General features: G+C 45.7%; 1 protein-coding gene across 3 annotated transcripts in view; it reads left to right on the top strand.

Annotated features, from left to right (window-relative positions):
• The first annotated feature begins 4,234 nt into the window (after positions 1 to 4,234).
• The window catches only part of TBX15 (T-box transcription factor 15), a 100,364-nt gene continuing 85,259 nt past the window's right edge, over positions 4,235 to 19,339 (top strand). Inside the window, exon 1 of one of the 3 annotated variants that reach the window (XM_051608438.1) lies at positions 4,235 to 4,593. In XM_051608438.1, the coding sequence (XP_051464398.1) occupies positions 4,392 to 4,593 (202 nt within the window). In that variant the 5' untranslated portion in view covers positions 4,235 to 4,391. The remainder of the gene's footprint in view (positions 4,594 to 19,339) is intronic. The other 2 variants (XM_051608437.1, XM_051608436.1) reach the window with 2 other exon arrangements.

Below are 19,339 nucleotides of genomic sequence, written 5' to 3'. Positions count from 1 at the left end.
TGCCGAAACAAGTGGGGGAAAAGTCCTGGTAATATGGAGGGAAAGTAGTGGCTGTTTTTTTATAGTTCAAGTGTGTAATCGGATTTTTTTTCTCTCCTGATAGAAAGCAGATAAATTTATGAAGGGAGAGCTAAGAGAATAATTACAGGGTGAAGGTAGTTAAATTTTATTTCGAGTCCCAAAGGCAAAACCTGACATTTTATTGCAAACATCTGGAAGGCTTAAGAGACTGGCATGGTGTTTGTTTAAACACTAATAGAGATTTTTATTCTGTAAAACACAAACAAAGCCCATTTAAAAACACTCGAGACTGTAAATATTTTGCGGTGGTTCAATTCTCAAAGCCTGAGAAAACGGGGGGAAAGGGGTGGGGGAACGAATCGACGGCATAATAGGGGTATAATTATGAATTAGTTAATAATACGCAACAATACCGTTTGTGAAGACCATAAAAATAAATTGCAAGCGTATTTTTTTTTCCTCAGTCACAATAACTGACCCCGCGCAGCCCGGGAACATCACCTCGCTAGTTTCCAAGCGGCCACTTGTGTTCGCTTTAAACTTGCTTCTTACGAGAGCGCCAGCCTCGAAATCTTCCGGTCCGTTTTAAAACATAATCGACGTTGCATTAAAGTCCAGTAAATCACTCGCCCACGTTATCAGACAGCCTTCAGCCCGCGCCCGCTGACTAGTTTTAACATTGTTTTCAATTACTAACTTTAAAAAAAAAAATAATAAAAAAATACCCGAGCTAGGTCTGGCTAAAGGACCTTCGGCGAAGTTTTCCTTGCTGTGGAGCAGAGTTTGAAACTGGCTGGGCTCAGCCCCAGCGAGCAGCACATCTGGACAGCACTCCCGCCTCGCAGCCGGCTCCCCTTATTTCTCTTTTTTTTTCCCCCAAATATTTCAACATATAAACAAGTATTTTCAGGCTCGCTCGGCGACAACTGGAAAGCAGGAGTGAATGATTTCTTTATAAACCCCGGGGCCTGGCCCTACGACCCTTGCTCCTTCCACTTTATTCCAGGGAGCAGTTTCCTGGATTTAATGGGAGCTACCCCTGCGAGTAAGGGTCTGGAATAAAGAGCAGGCAAAAGGACGCATTCATCTCTGGCGGCCGGGGGTCAGAGTCGGATCTGAATCCAGATTAAGCCCAGACCGACTCCAGATTGACGCCACTTGCCACGGAGAACGGGAAATTCGGTCCCTAACACCGTTCCGGCTGAGAAGAGCCCCGGAAACCGGGTGCCGGCGGCACGGAGCAGACGCGTTTTGCTCAGCGAGATTTTGGTGCAGAGGCTGAATCGAAATCCCAACCCCTGGCTTGAGGAGCGTGGATTTCTCTGCGCGAGCCCTCTCAGGGCAGGGGGCAGAGAGCCCTGCGAGGGGGCAGCGTTGGCTTCCCTCTCTCAGCGGCACCCCTCCCCTTTTCCCCCGGCACATCCTCGTGTGCATGGGGCCGCGGGGCTAGGGGAGGGCAAGGTTGCTAAAGGGGCTGCCCTTTCCCTCCGCTCGTACCGAGAAGCAGCGATTCCTTTGTGTTTCTCGCTTTTGCACCCCCCGGTGCAGAAGGGCAAAGGGAAGGCGAGCTGTGCTAATCTCCGGAGCATCGGCGTAGCCGCAGGGGGGAGGGAAAGCACCGGCCCCGGACACCGCTCCCGAGACCGCGGGGAGCAGTTCTCCCGTCCCTGGCAAAAGGGTCCGCTATCTGGGGTCTGTCAATTAGGGGCCGTATTGGCTTGAGAACTCCGCTATGTTTCTGCTTGCTGCTGTGACGGCTGTGTCCCGCTGCCAGGGCAGGGCGCGGGGTCGTCTGACACGGCTTGCAGCCTGGAGAGCCCCTACGTACGAGACCCGAAAAGGGCCACTGCTGCTTTAAACTGTCGACCCGTAAAACCACACTTAATGCTGTGGAAAACGTGTTTCTGAGCTCTTACATCAGCCCCCAAAATTAGTTTAAGCAGCCCTGCCTTTCCAACACAATTTCCTCTTGCTAAAATGCTATAAATAATCTCCTGTTTTCTTGGGCTCTCTTTCTAAAATCTCCCTGCAGCTTCTTTAAAAGCCTTTCTCGGTATCTGTCTCCCAGACGAGTGCTTCCGAGGCTTTCGGAAACGGGGAAGCGTGTTTTTTGTTTGTTTGTTTGTTTGTTTGTTTTACTCTGGGAGACGTTCCTTGGCCGGGAGGAGGACACACAGCCGGGGGACCCGCTGGAAACGCGTGTGCCCCCTCCAAGTGCTCCTCAGTCAGGCCCGCTGCCGGCTCCCTCCAAGCCCCTGCCTCTATCTTTCCCTTCTTCTCACCGCGCCCGCCTCGGCACTACTCCCCATGGACCCGGGGAGCGGGGCAGTGCCGGGGGGGAACACCCCGTGTGGCAGTGCCGCCGTGCCCGGCGCTGAGCCCTCGGCGAGTGACCTGTCAAAGGCAATGTACAGAAGAGGGGAGGGGAAAGGATCGGCGGAGAGGGGCGGGAAGGCGGGAGGGGGGGGGGGGGGGTAGATGAGGGGGTGTAGGGCTGGTGATGAGGACGCACGAAACCCGCTCCTCGGCCTAGATAACAGGGCTTAGTCGTTCCGAGATTTCCAGAAGAAACGGTTTCTTTCTCGCTTTTCACCCGAAAACCCTTTCCGTGAGTGTGAACCTCAGCGGGCTGTTGTGAGGCCGTCGAGAGCTAGCTCTTTAGGCAGGGGAGAGGAGGCTGAAGGGCTCCGCCGGACCACGTAGACATGGGCAACCTGGGGTCGTTCCGATAACTAAAGGAACCCCCCATGCCTGCTCCCTTCACTTGTGTCCGGCCTCATCGAAAAATCTCGCCTAAGAAAAATCTCGCTCTCCCCGAGCGCTGCTCGAAGCAGCTCTGAGCCTTCGGGAAGCATCTGGGAAACACTGGCCAAAAATAATTCCCTCTTGAAATTTGGTGTGTATCCTCGACCGCTTTTCCTGCGGGGTTCTATGCATATTATTCGCTTTCTTCACTATATAATTGTTTATGGTTTATTTTCAATCGGTATTCGATTCTCGGGATCGAACCCCAGCGGCTTCAGGGTTTTTCCCTGTATGGTGTTTTGATTGACTTCACCTATTTTCCCGTGGTCCCATCAGCAAATGAAAATACACGGTGCTTCCTTCACCTTCGCAAATGCAGTCCTTGTTCCTTTTCTCTGCAAGCCCCTACACCACGCACGACCAAGGAGCGTGGGAGCAGCTACAGCCCCGCCTCAGTCCGGTTTCTGGGCAGAGTGAACAGGCGAGCGGAAATAAAACGCTGAATATCATGCAGGCAACCGGGCGGGATCTGTACCTAGCGAGTTTGTTCGCGCTGTGGCTGAGAGGCAAAAATAATCGGGGGGTTGGGGAGGTGTTTATATATGTAATACATACTTTACATTGAATATAGTTGTTCTATATATATTTTAAAAAATATTTATTTATATAGATATAAATTCCTCTTCCTAGAGGGAAGCAGCTCCCTTGCCCGAGGCTGTCTGGGTCCATCTGTGCCGCTGCTGGCGCCGGCCCACGCCGCCCGCTCAGCCCTGCCGCTCCACGGACACGCATTGTTTGAAGTGAAACTTCAAAACTCCCCCGGGGACGTTGCTGTTACCGGGCCAAACACCGATTCCGCCGGCAAGCCCAAGTAATATATGGCATGAATTACCTTGTAAAAACACCCCCTCGTCCGGCACCCCCGGGTGGTAAAGCCCCTCTCGGGTACTGTGCGTGGGCATTAGCTAGTAGCAGCCCCTGGGAAACCTGGGTGCTGCGGAGAGAAGTGCGGGAGTTGTTACCTCTCGGCATTTAGAGCTATGGGTTTCCTAGTGGCTCTCCGCTCTTTAAACAGTTAATTCTCCCGGCCGGTGCTCCAGGTCTCAGATGGCCAAAATTCCTCGCCCTGAAGCCGGAGTCTCCCTCCCCTCCCCATTGGGTCGCGGCTTTTGGGTCTCTCCCGATCTCTCCCTCCTATTGGCCGGAGACTTTTTTTTTTTCCTTTTTTTTTTTTTTTTCCTTGACAGGCGCACGCAGCCTGCTAACTCTTGGAGAAAAAAAAAAAAATCCCATAAGTTTGGATCAATCAGAGAGAGACAGAAGGAAAGGGGAGAAGGAAAAAAAAAAAAAAAAAAAAAAAAAAAAAAAAAAAAAGATGAAATCCAGCCTGCGGCCCCTCTGAGCAAGTGCTGGGGACCTGGGCTGAGCACACCCTCCCGGCTCTGCCTGCGGAGTATCTGCAGCCTCATGTAGTGCCTTCAGGAGACTGAGGGCTGGTTTTCTGGGGGTGCAGCTGGGGAGGGGTGGGGGGAGAAAGAGGCGAGAGGCTCTGCCTCTGGTCCCTGAGCTCTGCTCTCCCAGGCACTGGCCGCTCATCTGCCCAAGGGTCTGGGCTGGGGGATAAGATGAGTGAGAGACGAAGATCGGCTGTGGCCCTCAGCTCCCGAGCACACGCTTTCTCGGTAGAAGCCTTGATTGGGACAAATAAAAAGAGGAAACTGCGAGACTGGGAGGACAAGGGTCTGGATTTGTCCATGGAAAGCCTCAGCCCCAACGGCCAGCTAGGGGACAATGAAGACCCGACTCAGTGCCTGGACCTCAACCCCGGTTAGTGCAACTCCTTTCTCTTCGGGGACCCCCCAGCCCCGCTTCCTCCCCGCCGAGCCCTGTCGGGAGCTGCTCACCGGGACAGCGGCGCCAGGCAGGGAGGCAACGCGTCCCGCGAAACATCCGGAGCTGGGGGAAGGGGAAAAGGGGGAGGGAAATTTGCGGAGATTCTTTGGATTTTAATTTTAAATTTTTTGTTTTCCTTTTTCGGTTTACGGGGACTTTTCTTCTACTCGCTGTGGCCCTTTCCCTCCCTAACTCCATAATGTCCCGGGAGGGAACGGCGTGTCCCCTCCGCCCGCTTCCTCCTCCTCCCTCTCCTCCCTCCTAACTCTGCCGCTCGCGATAGTCCTTCCTGGGTGTCTCGGGACACGCGTTTCGCCTTGTCCCGGAGCTTCCCGACCACAGCGGGGGTGCCGTGTGGGTCCGGGGCAAAGGAGCGGGGCGCGACACTCGCGTCCCTGCGGGAGGGATCCCCCCTCTCCACTTCCGCGCGGCTTTCCGGGACACCAGCCAGCACCCCGAGCCTGCCCCGCGGAGACCCTGCCGCCCGGACCGAAGGCTGCGGGGCAGGAAGAGGAGGCGGGTGCCCCAGATCAGCGCTGCGCCCAAGCGAGGGACGCCGACTGCGCGGAGCGGCGGAACCCGCTGCAAACGCACCCCCGCCCCGCAGCGAGCTCCCGTCCGAGACCTCCACGGGCATGGGGTGGTCTCAGCCCGACAGAGAGGGGCCGGGAGCCTGATCCTTTCCTCGGGATCGGCCCCTCCAGAGCTGAGCGGTGCGGCCTCGCTCCGCGCCCAGGGCGGAGCGCGCAAGCCCCAGTGGCGGTGCGTGGGGGGGGGACGGGGACGGGGAAAGGAGGTCTCCCCTCTTTGCAGGGATACCGCTCCAGGCAAAGAAAAGGGCCTCAGCCGGGAGCAGGAGCAGCTGGTGAGGGGGGCTTCGGGGACTCCCGGCCCCCGCTACGGAGACTGGCGCCTCCCGGGAACGAAGGCGTTTGGAGCAGCGACGGGGCCCCGGCCCCTCGGTCGGCTGCACAGTATTTGGGGAGAGACAGCATGAGACTTCCCTCGTGGTATCTGTATCTTCAATTTTAAAATTTTATTTGATTGCTTATTTTTATTTAAAAGGGAGCCTGTATCTTGGAGTGATCAGTTAGCTCAAGCGAAACCCTCCCTCTGCTCTTGTCGTTCCCCCCCCCACACCCCGGCTGTTTCTCTCCTCCCTAAAACGACGGAGCAGCAAAAGCAGCCCTGGACCCTCTGTTGCCCTGTTCCCGCGCTGTCCCCTCACCCGCGCTGCCCCCGTGCCCATCTCGTCACCCCTCCGCCTCCCTCCCCGGCGCCTTAAAATGAGAAGGAGCGGGCGGCCCCGTTCTCACAGTTATATTGTGCGGAGGAAGCGAATTTTAGGTAACTTCTCTTTACTTTTTCTTTTAATATTCGGATGGGGGGGGAAAAGGTCAAAAGGTTTCTGTGCGCGACCTCATAAGAGAAAGGGCAGAAGTTTCCTCCACTCGCGCCAAGTCCGCTCCGCTGCACTTGGAGAAGAAAACACCTTTTTTTTCCTTTTTTTTTTTTCTTTTGTTGTTTTTCCCGTAACATTTCCCGCCCAATCAATAAGCATCAGCTGCCCAAAACCCAGCATAAAACAAATAACCAAAGAAAAAAACAACAACCAAAAAAAAAAAGAAAGAGAAAAAAACAAAACAACAAAAAACCCCCCAAACAAAACAGACAAGATTAGAGACCGGGGTGCGAAAAATATCTTCGGGAAAAAAAAAAAAAAAAAAGTTTAAGTGTTTTTGAAGGGAGCAAAAGACCGGGAACTTCCGGAGAAATCGCTCCACTCCGCTCTCAAGGAACTGAGTTTCAATCTTCTTGTAGCAGCAGCTCTTCCCGATGCGGATCCTAAGGAGAAGTAGGTAAATTCTGCTGCTACGACCTTTCTTTCAGCGGAGCTACGGGGGTAAAGGAGGGTGGATAGAAACGATCAAAATCTCCACCACAAAAAAAATAGTTCACGGTTTCCCAGGCTTCCCCTTTGGAAATAATAAATACACAAACGAAAGGGCAACAATCAACTTTCCAATAACAGAGGGGATATGTGCATCAATCTTTTTTAGAACCGTTTCTCGTTGATTTTTAGCCACAATAGGATCTATTTTTCGTCGGTCTAGAATTTAATTTGCCCATTTCTCCACTAATTCAAACTAAAGTACTGGAAACTCCCCTTGCGCCAGACTGGAGAGCGGGAGAGGACGGCTGCTAATGCCTGAAACCTTAGAAAGCAAACGTGATGTTTTTCATAAAGCAAAGGAAATCAAGAACAGTTTGAAAAAATCATTTTTAGGAGGTTGATAGACTTTAAATAAAGTCCGCGACTGTAATTTGCACAGTCACTTCATTAAACCTAAATCCTCCGCGGTGTACCTTTGCTGCTGGGTGAAAATTGATTAGCGGCTTTATAATGGCCACCAAATTCCATCTTTACAAGAGCCAATTAAGAACAAACTTTACACCTAAAATATTTTAAACTTGCCAAATCTCTAACGGTGTATCAAAAAGAAATTAGAAAGGGGAGTTTTTATAGCGTCCCAAAGGTTCAAAACTCAAAGTTGCTGCCCCCGAGTAGAGTAGGAAATAACACAGGGCTGTTCTTTAGGCGGGCAATAGTATCGGTACGGATGTGCTAACACAGAGCCCCCAAATATCACACTATACGCTGGGAAATTATGTGTTGATTTTGCCTATAATAATGTCAATCGATTTATCATGATTTATTGATATACTCGCGTAAAACCCCTTCAGTTTCGGCTCAGGAGGGTCTGAAAAGCTGAAAACTGTTCTCCGCCGGGAAGCAAACACCGCCAAGGGAATAGGAAGGCTTCGCTCTGCTTTTTGAGGCTCTTTTCCGTGTAGACGGGTGTCGGGATTGCTGTCCCACACCTCAGTTTTCCTCTCCGGCCCCCCCGGGAGCGGTACTGGGTGCACCGGGGCATGGCAGGCGGGGCTGTCGGCGGGGCGGCCCCGCTCCGCTCCCGCCGTGGGGGCTTCGCCGCCCTCGGTGCACAATCCAGCCTTCGGGGCTATGGGGGGGGGGGGGGGGGGGGGGGGGGGGGGGGGCGTGGGAGGCAGAGACCCTCATTTCCCCGTTTCGCCGAAATCCCTCATCCCTCATGTGCGATTTTCCAGTTGTGCCTAAACACTTCGGCGACAGTCCTGGCGATCCCTCGAGTTGTCTGAAAGATCCTTCCTGCAGACGCATCTGCCCGAGAAAGGCGAGGTGGCAGGCTGGGAGGTGCCTGGTCGGGGGGTTGCGTGGGGAAAGGTGAGAAAAGCCAGCGGATAGATCTCTCAGGTTTGTGGAAGAATACTACTCCAGAGCATCCGAGTTATTTATGTCTCAGCAATGAATCTTGCCGCCAGAGTTAATGTGCTGTTTTACGAGACTCAGTTTAAAGGGGGATAAAGATGGATCTTAATCACGGGCGGGTTTTAATCACGAAGTTGTGAAAAGGAATTCGGGATTACAGCGGCTCTTCTCCTCTCTCTCGAGCGTGGGGCTCGCCGCGGGGCTCGGCGGAGCGGAGGGGAGCGGGGCAGTCTCCCCCGCTGCTGTCCCGCCGCCCGGCCTGGCCGCCCCGCATCCTCCACCGGCCCTCGGCTCTCACCGCCTCTGCTTTGGAGAGGAGGAGGAGGGTAGCTGGAAGCAGGCGGTGGCGGGCGCCCCTCCGTCCCCTTGGCAGGTTTGGTTTCAGAGGGCAGCAAAACAATGGGCTCGGATGTCTTCTGGGTATTTATAGATTAAACCTGAGCAGCGGCAAGGTCACGGGGGGCCCAGGCGTTGCCTCCCTTGATGTATAGATTATTTACCATCGTTTACAGCGGTGGCTTTCGTCAGCCCTTCTCTCTGCGCAGGGACAGACGGCGGCAGAGCCGTGCACGCTCCGTTGCTCGTCGAGAGTTTAAGGTGGGGTTTTTGGGGGAGACGTCTCCCCGCGGACGGGTTTCCCTTCCCCCCGAGACACTGCTGCTCGCGACACAGGGAGACTGCACAGTCACTTCAGAGGCAGAGCAAAACGGGGCTGCTAAAAAGATTAATTTTCTCGGCTTCGTGACCGTCCTGTTCCCCGCAAGGAAACACGCTAACGAGTTTGTAAACGAATTTCGCCGGTGCGATCTTCGTATCGCACATCCGATCGGTTTGGGGTTGGTTTTTTTTTTTGATTGCACATGATACAAGTTCACACATCGCTTAAACTTCCCCCCCCGCCCCAACAACAAAACAAAAGAAGAAAAACATTTTCGAGTTTTATTTTTATCGATCTGCGAAGACATTGCATTACGAATTGTTTCCTGTTCCGTTTGTTTTTGGGAAGCTACATTAACGAACGACTGCGAAGCTTTGTAACGAGAGAGAAGAACACGGCGCACATTTTAAGTCCTACAACGTGTTTATTACAGCTGTTTATCCATAAGATTAAGATCCGATAGCTTGACAAAGCCTTCCGTGGCTGGCAAGAGGAAACCTCCATCTCTTTCACCGTGTCGTGGAGTTTTTCTGCCTAGCCTCGGAGGTGGCACGAATATCCATCCCAATCCCGTCCCGTTGCAGGGTACCTGCTCCCTATTGCCCCTGGGCAACCCTCCCTCCAGCAGCGGGAGCCAGGCAGTCCTGTGACTGTCTGGAGAGGCAAACAAATTTCAAGAGTGGGAGAAATGCGATTTTTCCAAAAATCTATCTATTTATTTATTTATTATATCACTGCTTCCCAGGGATGATATCGATGAAGTCCCTTTTTTTTTTTTTTTTTGAGCAGTGCCTGTTAAACCCGTTAGTGAGAAGTTAATCAATTTGGTTCCAGACACAGTTTTTTACTTCAGCCTTGGTTTGTGTGCTCTTAAGATTTTAAGAGCTGATAGAGAATTTTTTCTCCTATCTTATCCGAGGCGGGGTGATTTGGTACATGCTCTCCTTTGCGCGGTTTTTGAAACTCGCCAGTGAGCTACGGCCCATAACAGCGAGGTATAAGACAGAGAGTCAGCTTTGCTTTTGGCAGAAGCACTTGGGACTGGGATTTATTCATGAGATGTCTTTCTAACAAATGCGTTTGTGACTGTGGTTGTATGAATTCGTTCCACCTGTTGGATCCTCAGTTTTCCTCCTAAAGAGGGGATACTAAGCTCAGATCCATTGCTCCCTTGTGCATGCGATGGAAGGAAACACGAACATCTGACCTCTCATAATGCCTCTGCTACTCCCTGTACTCTGCTCTCGCCCTTCTCACGGGAGACAGTTGCAGGAGGCAGATGGAGCTGCCCAGATCAGAGCCAGGAGAGCCCTGTGGGGGCTTGGGAAAGGATTGCCTTGGTCAAGTTCGTACAACTATGACCTTGGAGCCGGAGGAGACAGAGAGTGAGAATGATTTGTCTCTGCGGTAATATGTGTCTTACTGAATTGGTGAACTCCTGCTGCTGGGTTTGAGAAACTCTTCCTGCAGAGAGGTGAATTGCTCACGCTGTATTAAGAGGGCAGGTAATAGAATAATAGAGACAATTTCGCAGAACACTAGAGTATTAGAAAAAAAGCAGTGTCAAACAATGTCTTCCTTTCTTTTACATGGACTTTCTATCTGCAGCGCTTTTTTCGCAGGTTTATCCCATGTGGTGGGAAGGGGAAAGCTGCTATTTCAAAAGACGTTTCTTGTCTTTGACAAGAACTTTGGGAGAATCCAAAAAGCTTCTGTTACAAGCAAAAGTCAACTAATTCCTTACAAACCATCAATCACCTCTCCCTCCTCCCACTTGGGACTGAGCACTTATATCAAATATCAGCCCAGCTAGCCTCTCCTCAGGCAGAAGTGTCCTGCTTTATCTATATCTGTCTTTAAGGAAAACTGATGCTTTTTTCAGATGGAGAAAGTTGAACGATGTCTTCCAAGAGTGCCACATCCAGGAAAGAGCGTTTGCATTGTTTTACAACACAGTTAGTGCCACTTAAGCTGCCTCTATTTACACAGAACACGGTTCCTATTTTAATAAGTTAGACTCCTATAGGAATCTTTGCTTGCAGTCTTACATCTTCAAAGGTGAAAGCATGCTTGTTTGTTTGTTTTCATGTTGTTTTTTTTTGTTTTGTTTTTTTTTAACTTGTCTTTTTTCCTGCCTTCTGATCTAGATTAATACGCTTACACGAGTTTTAAAAATGTACTCAAACCAGTCCAAGAGCACTCAGAAAATTCCTGGATATATTGAAACTGGCTCATATGGCATTTACATCAGTTCCTGTTGCAAGTAAAATCAATTCAAGTGCGATTTAAATCACCCCAAGAGTCCGTATTGAGCTATGTAGTTTGCACTAGAGATATAAAATCAAGTTCAATGAAAGAAACTTAAGTTTTCTAAAACTGACAATATTTCAGAGACCAACAGATTTTCCCAGAGAAGCTGAGCTTGCTAGTGCCTGTTGATGGAATTACAGGATTTTGCTAGCTTTTGTATCTCTGACATCCTCTTCAACGTTTACTTTGCAGGAATTGGCTGGGAAGTTGTGTTTAATTCCTGATAGCAAAAGCAGGGTGGGTATAAACGGGAATGGTCAGTATCTGCCAGCTTGGGAGCTGTGTGACTTTACCAGGAAGAGCAGCAACGATCACCCGGGTGCACAGGGGAGCCCAGGCAACTGTGGGCTTCCCAGCGCTTCAGTGCCTGATCTTGCCCACTGCAGCTCTGCATAGCAGGACATGTAAATATTTGGCTTTTCTGGCTTATTATTCCAACCAGAGCTTCCACAGGTAAACAATACTGTGCAACAATGTCGAGACATGATTCTTTTCAGAGAAAAAGCAGTGTAGCTTTTTGTTGCTTATTTCCAATACTGCATAAAATAGTTTACGATTCCAACCTTCCTGCCTGCAAAGCATCTGCTGTCTCAAAACACAATGCCATTGCATTTCTGATGGTAAAAGCAGTAGCGTGCTTTGGTGAGAACAGCTGGGGAAAGAGAATATAGCATTATAGTAAAAATAAATGGAAATATTTTTGAGAGCAGATTAAGAAATTTTAAAACTCTGTCAGGAAACACAGTGCCAATTCAAGCCCTAGCAACAGCATTCATGCCAGGGGCATCTTTTAATTGCGTATTCTGCAAGATCAGAAAAGAATGAATCAGTAAATCAATCCAAGAAGTGACAAAAGCACTTGTTACAATAATATTTGCAATAATATTTCCATACAGCATTTGCTCAGTCGAGCATTGGTCTGACAGTATTGTGAGGATGGTGAAAGGACTGTACGAGTCAAACCCCGGTGGCAGGAGGTCATCAAGTGCTTGCTGAGTATTTGCAAATGCAAGCTTACAGCTGCTAGAGGGAAGGCTGCACCTAGCAACTGTCTTAGGCCAGCATATACTGTTCTGCATCAACAGAGGAATTCAAAGGAAGATTTTTTTCAGCTGGGGACTGAAAAAAATGAAAAAAGTGAAGGGAAAAAAGTGAAGATGGTGACGAGGCATTTAGGTTTGGATGAGTAAAAGCAAATATTTTATTCTTTTTTTTTTTTTTTACTTTATTAAGGAACATGAAACCTTAGGGTTTGGCCAGCCTTTAAATATTTATTTTTGTATCATCAAAATACCTAATATTTTAATTTATATGACCATTAAAAAAATGGATCTCCAAACCTCCTTGTTGTAATTCATGTAAAATATTTTAAAAGTAAATTATAAAATGAACTTGCAATTAAAAAATAAGGCATTTTGATTGAGATAATGATAAAATTAAGTATTTGGACATTCAAAGCTGCTTCTCATTTTTTTCTTCTTTTACCAGTCTGAGGTATTTGCCAAATTCTGCAGGACTTCACAAGTAAGTTTTAATTTCTCCAAAGACATATTTCCTTGGTCAATTCAGCTGCTCTTGCACAGTAGAATTCAGTCCCTGTGTCTGCACCTGCTCGTTCTTCTTAAGGCTTTTGCTTTTTGGGAAGGAGATCTTCCAGTATTGTTAGATGGACATTTTCAGCAATGTCCACACGTGTAGCTCTTGGAAAGGAGCTTGGGAAGAAATGATTGCCAGCCGCCTTTAGAACCGATTTACAGTTTCTAAAGAGTACTTAACCAACTGGTTAAGAACTAACACAAATCATATTAATAGTCAGCACATTTATATGAATGCAGCCACAGCAAAAATTGTTTGAAAATCACTGGGCCAGGGCGCACACAATCATTATGAATGACTTACAGTTCTTTGACTTCACTCAGGGACTGGATGCACTCTTGGCTAGCATTAACATTTTTCCTCTGACCAATGAATTAACAAAACCAAGCTTCTACTTTTATAAGCTTCAGGAAATCAAGAACTGCCTAAGCAAAAACCAACCTCAAAACTAAGGGGAAAACTGGAGACATCAGAGTGTCTTTGCTGTTAACGAGAGTGAGGCACTCTGCGTTGTGGACTTCTTCAGAAGTGGCACCAGTTAATGGCAGTATCTCTAAATAAGATACCAAAAGGGCTGACTGACTCTGTGGATGCTTATGGGCAGAAAATCAGTCTAAGGAAAATAGTAAGATTTAGAAATGTATGGGGAATCCTATGAGTAGGTTAGGGAGTCTTAAAAAATAAGTTTATGCTGTTTTATCCCTGAAATGCCTGCAGATCAGTTCGTATGTTTGAGTTTGCTGAGGAAGAAGGGACCTTGGGAACAGATGGAGAGATTAGCAGATAGAAATTTTTTCACCTATTTGCCAAATTGTATTGTCCTCAATCCTGCTCAGAGGATCCTATTTAAAAGTCAGTTATTGAATATTCATAGATGTTATTACCATCTCTTCTACAAGCATCACTTAGGTCGATGAAGAAATTGCCGTAGCCCTGTCATCCCTCTTTCAACTTTGCATGTAGATGCACTTTGGACAGATAAAATGCAAATGTAGTTTTATTGTGCTTGAAGCAATCTTGTTTATCAGGCAAAAAAACCAGTAGAAGACAACCTGCTGAGCATTCCCTTGTGCCCAGGCATACCTTAATGGAAATATTCTCACTGGCTTTTTTAAAAACAGACTTTAGCCATGGAGTTGGACTGGACTCTGCTGCTGCCTTAGTTTGTAATAAGATACCATGCAATAATTGCAATTAGCAATCCTAAATTTTTAGTTGACATTTTTAGTTGAAAATATTAGTGTTGCCCCTGAGGTTGTTCTTTTATTTATCAGGTATCTGCAAAATGAGAAAGCAAAGACATTGGAAGTGTCCCATGACATTGCAAAATGCAGTAAGTAAGGTGAAGGCTGTGTGGGAGCACACTTACCAGGCAGCTGCTAAAAGAGACCCTGATTCTGCAAGATGCCAAGCATCTACATTTCAAAGGACTTTATGGTTCTGATTTTCAAGGGTGCAGCTTCTGTGACCTTATTTTCTGTGGCCTTAAGAACGTGTAATTGCCACGGAGATCTTGACCTCTTGCTCAATTTCTGCTCTGAGATGCCTTAAACAGACAGTGTAGCCAGAGAGCAGCCTCCCCCTCAGCACAAGTGTCAGAATTGGAATAATTTTGATTTATGTACAGGGATTTATTTTTTCATCTGCTGGAATACTGTGCCAGTCTGGCTGAATATAATAGTAATGACAGTGAGGTTAATGTCTGGGTGATTATTTTTATGCTGTGAAAGGATCATGTTTTCCTCTGCTCCTGCAAATGCCTGATAGTACTAAAACTATCAGGCTGGGTCAGACACAAGTTTCTGGTTTATGCCCATCTTTGCAATTTCTAAGTTCTCCTGCCTTTTTATTGTGTAATACAACAAAACAGTGCTTCATACAAGACAACAAGAATGTTATTTTTAAACTGAGAAGCTGTTTCTTACTTCAGAAAACTTAATCTTTTAATGTCAGAATCTTGTAGGAAGCTGGGAAAATATAAAATGCAGCACATGACCATGGATGCCTAATGGTTTTTATTTCACTGCAGAATTTAAAAGATAAATAGAAGATTTATTATTGTAGGATTTTGGGGTTTCCTGTGCCAGGCTCCTTAGAGGAAATAAATAAAAAAAAAGTCTTCATTTACCATCAAACAACCCTAGTAAAGTCTCCATCTGCCTAGCAGCAAGCCAGTTATGTTATTTACTTCAATGCTTGCGCGTGTTACCCACATAAGACTGAAACATCACAGTTCTGCTTTGCAGGTCCTTGCAATGCTGATGGAGCAGCAGAAAGCCCACACTGCCTCGTTAGACACTGCTTAGATTATTTTGGACTTTGTAATTCTGTTTACTCCATCACTCAGGAAATTGTGCCTGGGCTGGGGAAAGGGAGGGCAGCTGTAGAGCCTGCTAGCAGTGCGCTGCTACAGCAAGGGACAGTGATTAATAGCTTTTGTGAAAATACAGTCCTATGATGCAGGTTCAGGAAAAAAAATAATCTTGTCCTGCTTCTTGGAATGAAAGATTTGATTTTGAAGCGATTATTGAGAATGTTTCAAGACTGATTGTTCAAGTTACATTAGGGTGCTGAGAATCGTTTATCCAGGGTAATTCAGGAATAATTGATTTAGAAAGACTGGACAGAGGCTTGACTGAATATATGTGGGGCACACAAGCTAGAAATCCAGTATGGCTGCAGCCTTTAACAAGAAAGCACTTTAACACCACAAGGGGTTAGAAAATGTCTGGGGCATTTGTTGCCTTCTGACTTTTTGCCATGTCAGATGCTCTGTTCCTGGTTGTGCTCTTGGACACCTGCTGGACTGGGAGGTCCGTGGGCTTCTGTAGATGCTGACTTGTCCCTGGGCTGACAAGTGGTAAAGGAATAACAAGAGAAAAATCAAAATGTTGTACCTCAGCCTGGATGAGGACAGTGTGCTCTGAGGACCTTCCTTGGTGGGGACAATGGATGGACAGAGTCACTGTCACGTTCGCTTCATGTTGATGTTGAGCCATGGATACACGTTGCCATTGCAGGGGTGAAATGCTGGTGAAATCAGGAGGAGGGGAGTTAAAAGGGGCAAAGAAGTAGAAAAGCAGGCAGAAATGGGAACCGCTGTTGGGAAGGAAAGAGGAGAAAGATGCAGGAAAGGGGATGGTTCAGGGCTTCATTTCCTACCCAGCAGCTGCTCACTGCACGAGGAGGAATTAGAAACTATTTTCAGACTTTCTCCCTGTATCTGGGTACTCTTCTGCTTGTTTTTTATTTTTGTTTGTTTTTTTCTTTCCTCAGGTAATGAAGGGCATGGTTCCTATAAATGAAATACACTGTTACAGTTCAAAACAGTTTATAAAGGCAATTTAGTACCTTATACCAGACAAACATGTAAATAACTTGGTACAGCTTAGATACGTAGAAGGCCTGGAGAAAAAAAAGGAAAACCTCTACAACAAGTAGTTTTCAGGGAAAATAACAGTTTCTTCCCATGGTCTTTGTTCTCTATAGTTTGATGTGAAAAAATCAGGAATGTCAGGAAAAATTAGAAAGAATCTACTACATGAGTTTTTTTTTCTCTTATGGAGAACTCTGTAGGATTTTTCAGTACACTGTTCAAAATCCTATGTAATACTTTTGCTACTTGTATACAGAGCTACGGTCTGTTTATAATCAATAGATATTACACATGGTGTTGTTTTAAGTTTTATTGTGCAATTGCATTGGCTGTACATTGATTTCCATTGCACATAAAAATTAGGCATCCAGTACTTTATATTATTAATATTTAAATTGTCAGTATACAGATATTTTTTTTCATGTGCCTGAGACAACGTGTTAATCATTATTGCAACGAGTGTAGTTATTTATTATATAGGTACGCCTAGAGGAAATTTCTAATTTCTAATCAAATTACATGTAGCCCATTTCTTATTGTTAAGGAAGAAATTAATCTTATGATGATCAGCGACTACAGATAATTCAGCCTTCCCCTTCTACTCGAAATTTCTACTTGTTATTTTGTTTATGTGTTTTTCCTGGGGATGGAGGGAAGAGGAATGCAGCTGGTGGGCACAGCAGCAAAACTTTGTGGCAATTACTTTTTTCACATAGACTGGTTAGGGCCATGTAACCTAAATAAAGGATTATGAACAGTAGTAATGGTTTGTTATTGAAACCATTTGTCGTTCAATGAGAATATTTATTTGTCAACTGACCCTTAATATTTTTAATTATGAATATTCAGACAATTGCTGAGTATTCATAAAAATGGTTGACAGTCCTGAATTAAAATAAAAATTCTATCTTAGAGAGCTGCTATTCACTGTAGCATTTACACAGTGATGTTTACTGTGCAGATACACGGGGGGGGGGGGGGGGGGGAAAGCAGCTTATTATTATTACGGTCACCTAATGAAATGCATACTTGTTATTTCGTATTTCTTTTCTGAAAAATAAATGTTTCTCTTTTTTTGGCCTTTTCCCCTTATTTCCACTTTCTTTTTTCTTAACTCCAGTTTCAAGGTCATAGTATTTTTGACCTGTCTGGCTCATGACTTGTGTCTTGTAAATCAGGATGCTTATCTACCTTTATTTCTGAAGCGAGAGGTGATTGTTTGTTAGCACCTGGGCTGATGCCCGCACTTAGACTGTTGACTCTTTGGGACAGCCCGATGATCTCCTCTGCTTACATTTACCCGTACAGCCAGAGTCAACCCACATCCAGGACTTCGGGACATTACAAATGTACAAAGGATAATATTTTAAAGGTGTTGCTGGTTAGTCACTTTCCTTTAATAAGACAACATTTACACCAATCATTTACTCTGAGGTTGTCTGCATTTTTTTCCCAATGTACATACTAAGAGGTGATCTTCGTTTCATATGCCAGACTTTAATTCTTTAAGTACAGCAGGTCAAATGCTCTTACATCTTCCCTGGGATCTCTGTCATTAGGGAAACAAGGACTTCCATCAGAATTTGTCATTGTTGTACTTGTGGTCTGAGTTTGACATAATTTAGTAACAGATTCGGAAGGATGCTTAGTGATATTGGAGTAGGAACTGAAAATGTCAGTGCAGTGAAAACTCTGAATGAAAAATGAAGAAATAATGATAGTTTTGTGAAGTAGAACAGCGGTCCTGTATTGTTTCAGTGTGCAATGATTTACAGGTAAAATCTCAATTTTATAAAGGAATATTTTGTGAAAAAAATCCCAGAAATTTCTGATAGTTGTTTCCTCTTCCGCTGTCTAAGGTATTGGGAGAAAAAACTTTCCTCTTGAATATCTTGAAAATAAACAAGGGAATGAAAAGCACTAATTTCTCATTTATGGGCACAGAGAGCAACGTGAAGCTGAAGGCTTAGTGTTCAGAGATTGCAGAGCAATTAAAAATAACCGGATTCCCATTCAAATTGCTGGCTTGAAATGCAACCAGATTCAGCAAAGAAAGCCCAGGAATCAGACAATGACTGAGTTCCTTACACAAGGGATTTGTAAAATTTGAGATCTAAAAGTTTCATTTCCTTCAATTAAATTTTTGGCTACCATTGCACAGATATAAAGGTCATTTTTTATGAGGACATGACTTTCCAAAGTTATTTTAAAATAGTTGTTTCTTTGTTTCTCTGCAGAAGACTCTGTGGATACCTATTTGGGGCCAGATTCAGCTTTTTAAATGAAAGCTTCATGGTGGCAGTAACTTACAGCAAATACCTAATATTCCCCATTTTTTTGGGGAATGTAGTTCTCCCTCTCTCTTTTTTTTTTTGTTTGTTTTTATTCCAGGATTTCTTTCGTTTAAGAATTAGGGATTTTTTGCTGGAAGGAAGTTCCTGCTGCTCTTGTCAGTGCAGAAAAAGTGACAGTCTAATATTGAACAGCAAAGAATTAGTGTTCAAATCCCATTTATATACTTCCTCTACATTGTGTGCATGTATAAGCCTCTCTATATAGATAGTTTCGTAATATGTACATGTATATATTATACTGTTAATATTTTAATAGATTCTTTTTAAAAGTAAGACTGTAGTCTGATCTTTTTCTAGGGCCACTAAACCTCTGAATTTAAACATAAAACATGTTTTCAGTATTTTAGAAATACCAGTCTTTTCCTGTTTTGCACTCAGGTTTATATGGCAACAAATGTTAGATACAAGTGCTACATTTGATGGCTAGAAAGAAGAGACTCATGCTCTGTAAGAGGTTTCTGGCATTTGGTAATGAAAGCTACTTCCATTTTACAACGGAATTTAAACACCTGTTTTTGTATAGGACGGTGGAGAAATGCCTTGCTTTTTAAGGAGAAGCATTATTTTATGCATTGATTTATCTAATTCAGTTTGCAGCAAGTACATCATGTTCAGGACTTGAAGGCAGAACTGTATTGCTCTCTTTGGTGGGAACCACTCGACAGCAAGAGCATTCCCATTTATCTAGTAGATATATTCGTAGCAGCAAGGGTTTCCCTCCAGGCAAAAGTGGAGGTGAAATCCTCTTTTAGAAGGGCAATTCAAAAAATTCTCCGTGTTAAACAGAAGTGCAAAAAACTGTTTTAATGAAAGACAGATTGCAAGCATTTGCCTAGGATTATCACTGGGCTAAACTGAAGCAGAGCAACTGAAATTCCTGCATCATTTAAGTCCTGTGAGCAAAGCAAGGGCAAAAGCTGGAGGGAAAATATTCAATAGCAATGAAGCAAACAGCTGTGAGGAAGAATAAAGCTGCACTTTTAGTTGCTGGATCTCTTACCAAAAGAAAATAATAGTTTAGTAAAAGCCAAACTAAGCAAATCCTGGGTTGTGCCATTGCCGTAAATCTTTAAAGG

Source organism: Apus apus, chromosome 1 (assembly GCF_020740795.1).
Source record: "Apus apus isolate bApuApu2 chromosome 1, bApuApu2.pri.cur, whole genome shotgun sequence".
Classification (NCBI taxonomy): domain Eukaryota; kingdom Metazoa; phylum Chordata; class Aves; order Apodiformes; family Apodidae; genus Apus; species Apus apus.
Note: the sequence above shows the minus strand (reverse complement) of the source record. Positions and strands in the feature narration are given on the sequence as shown.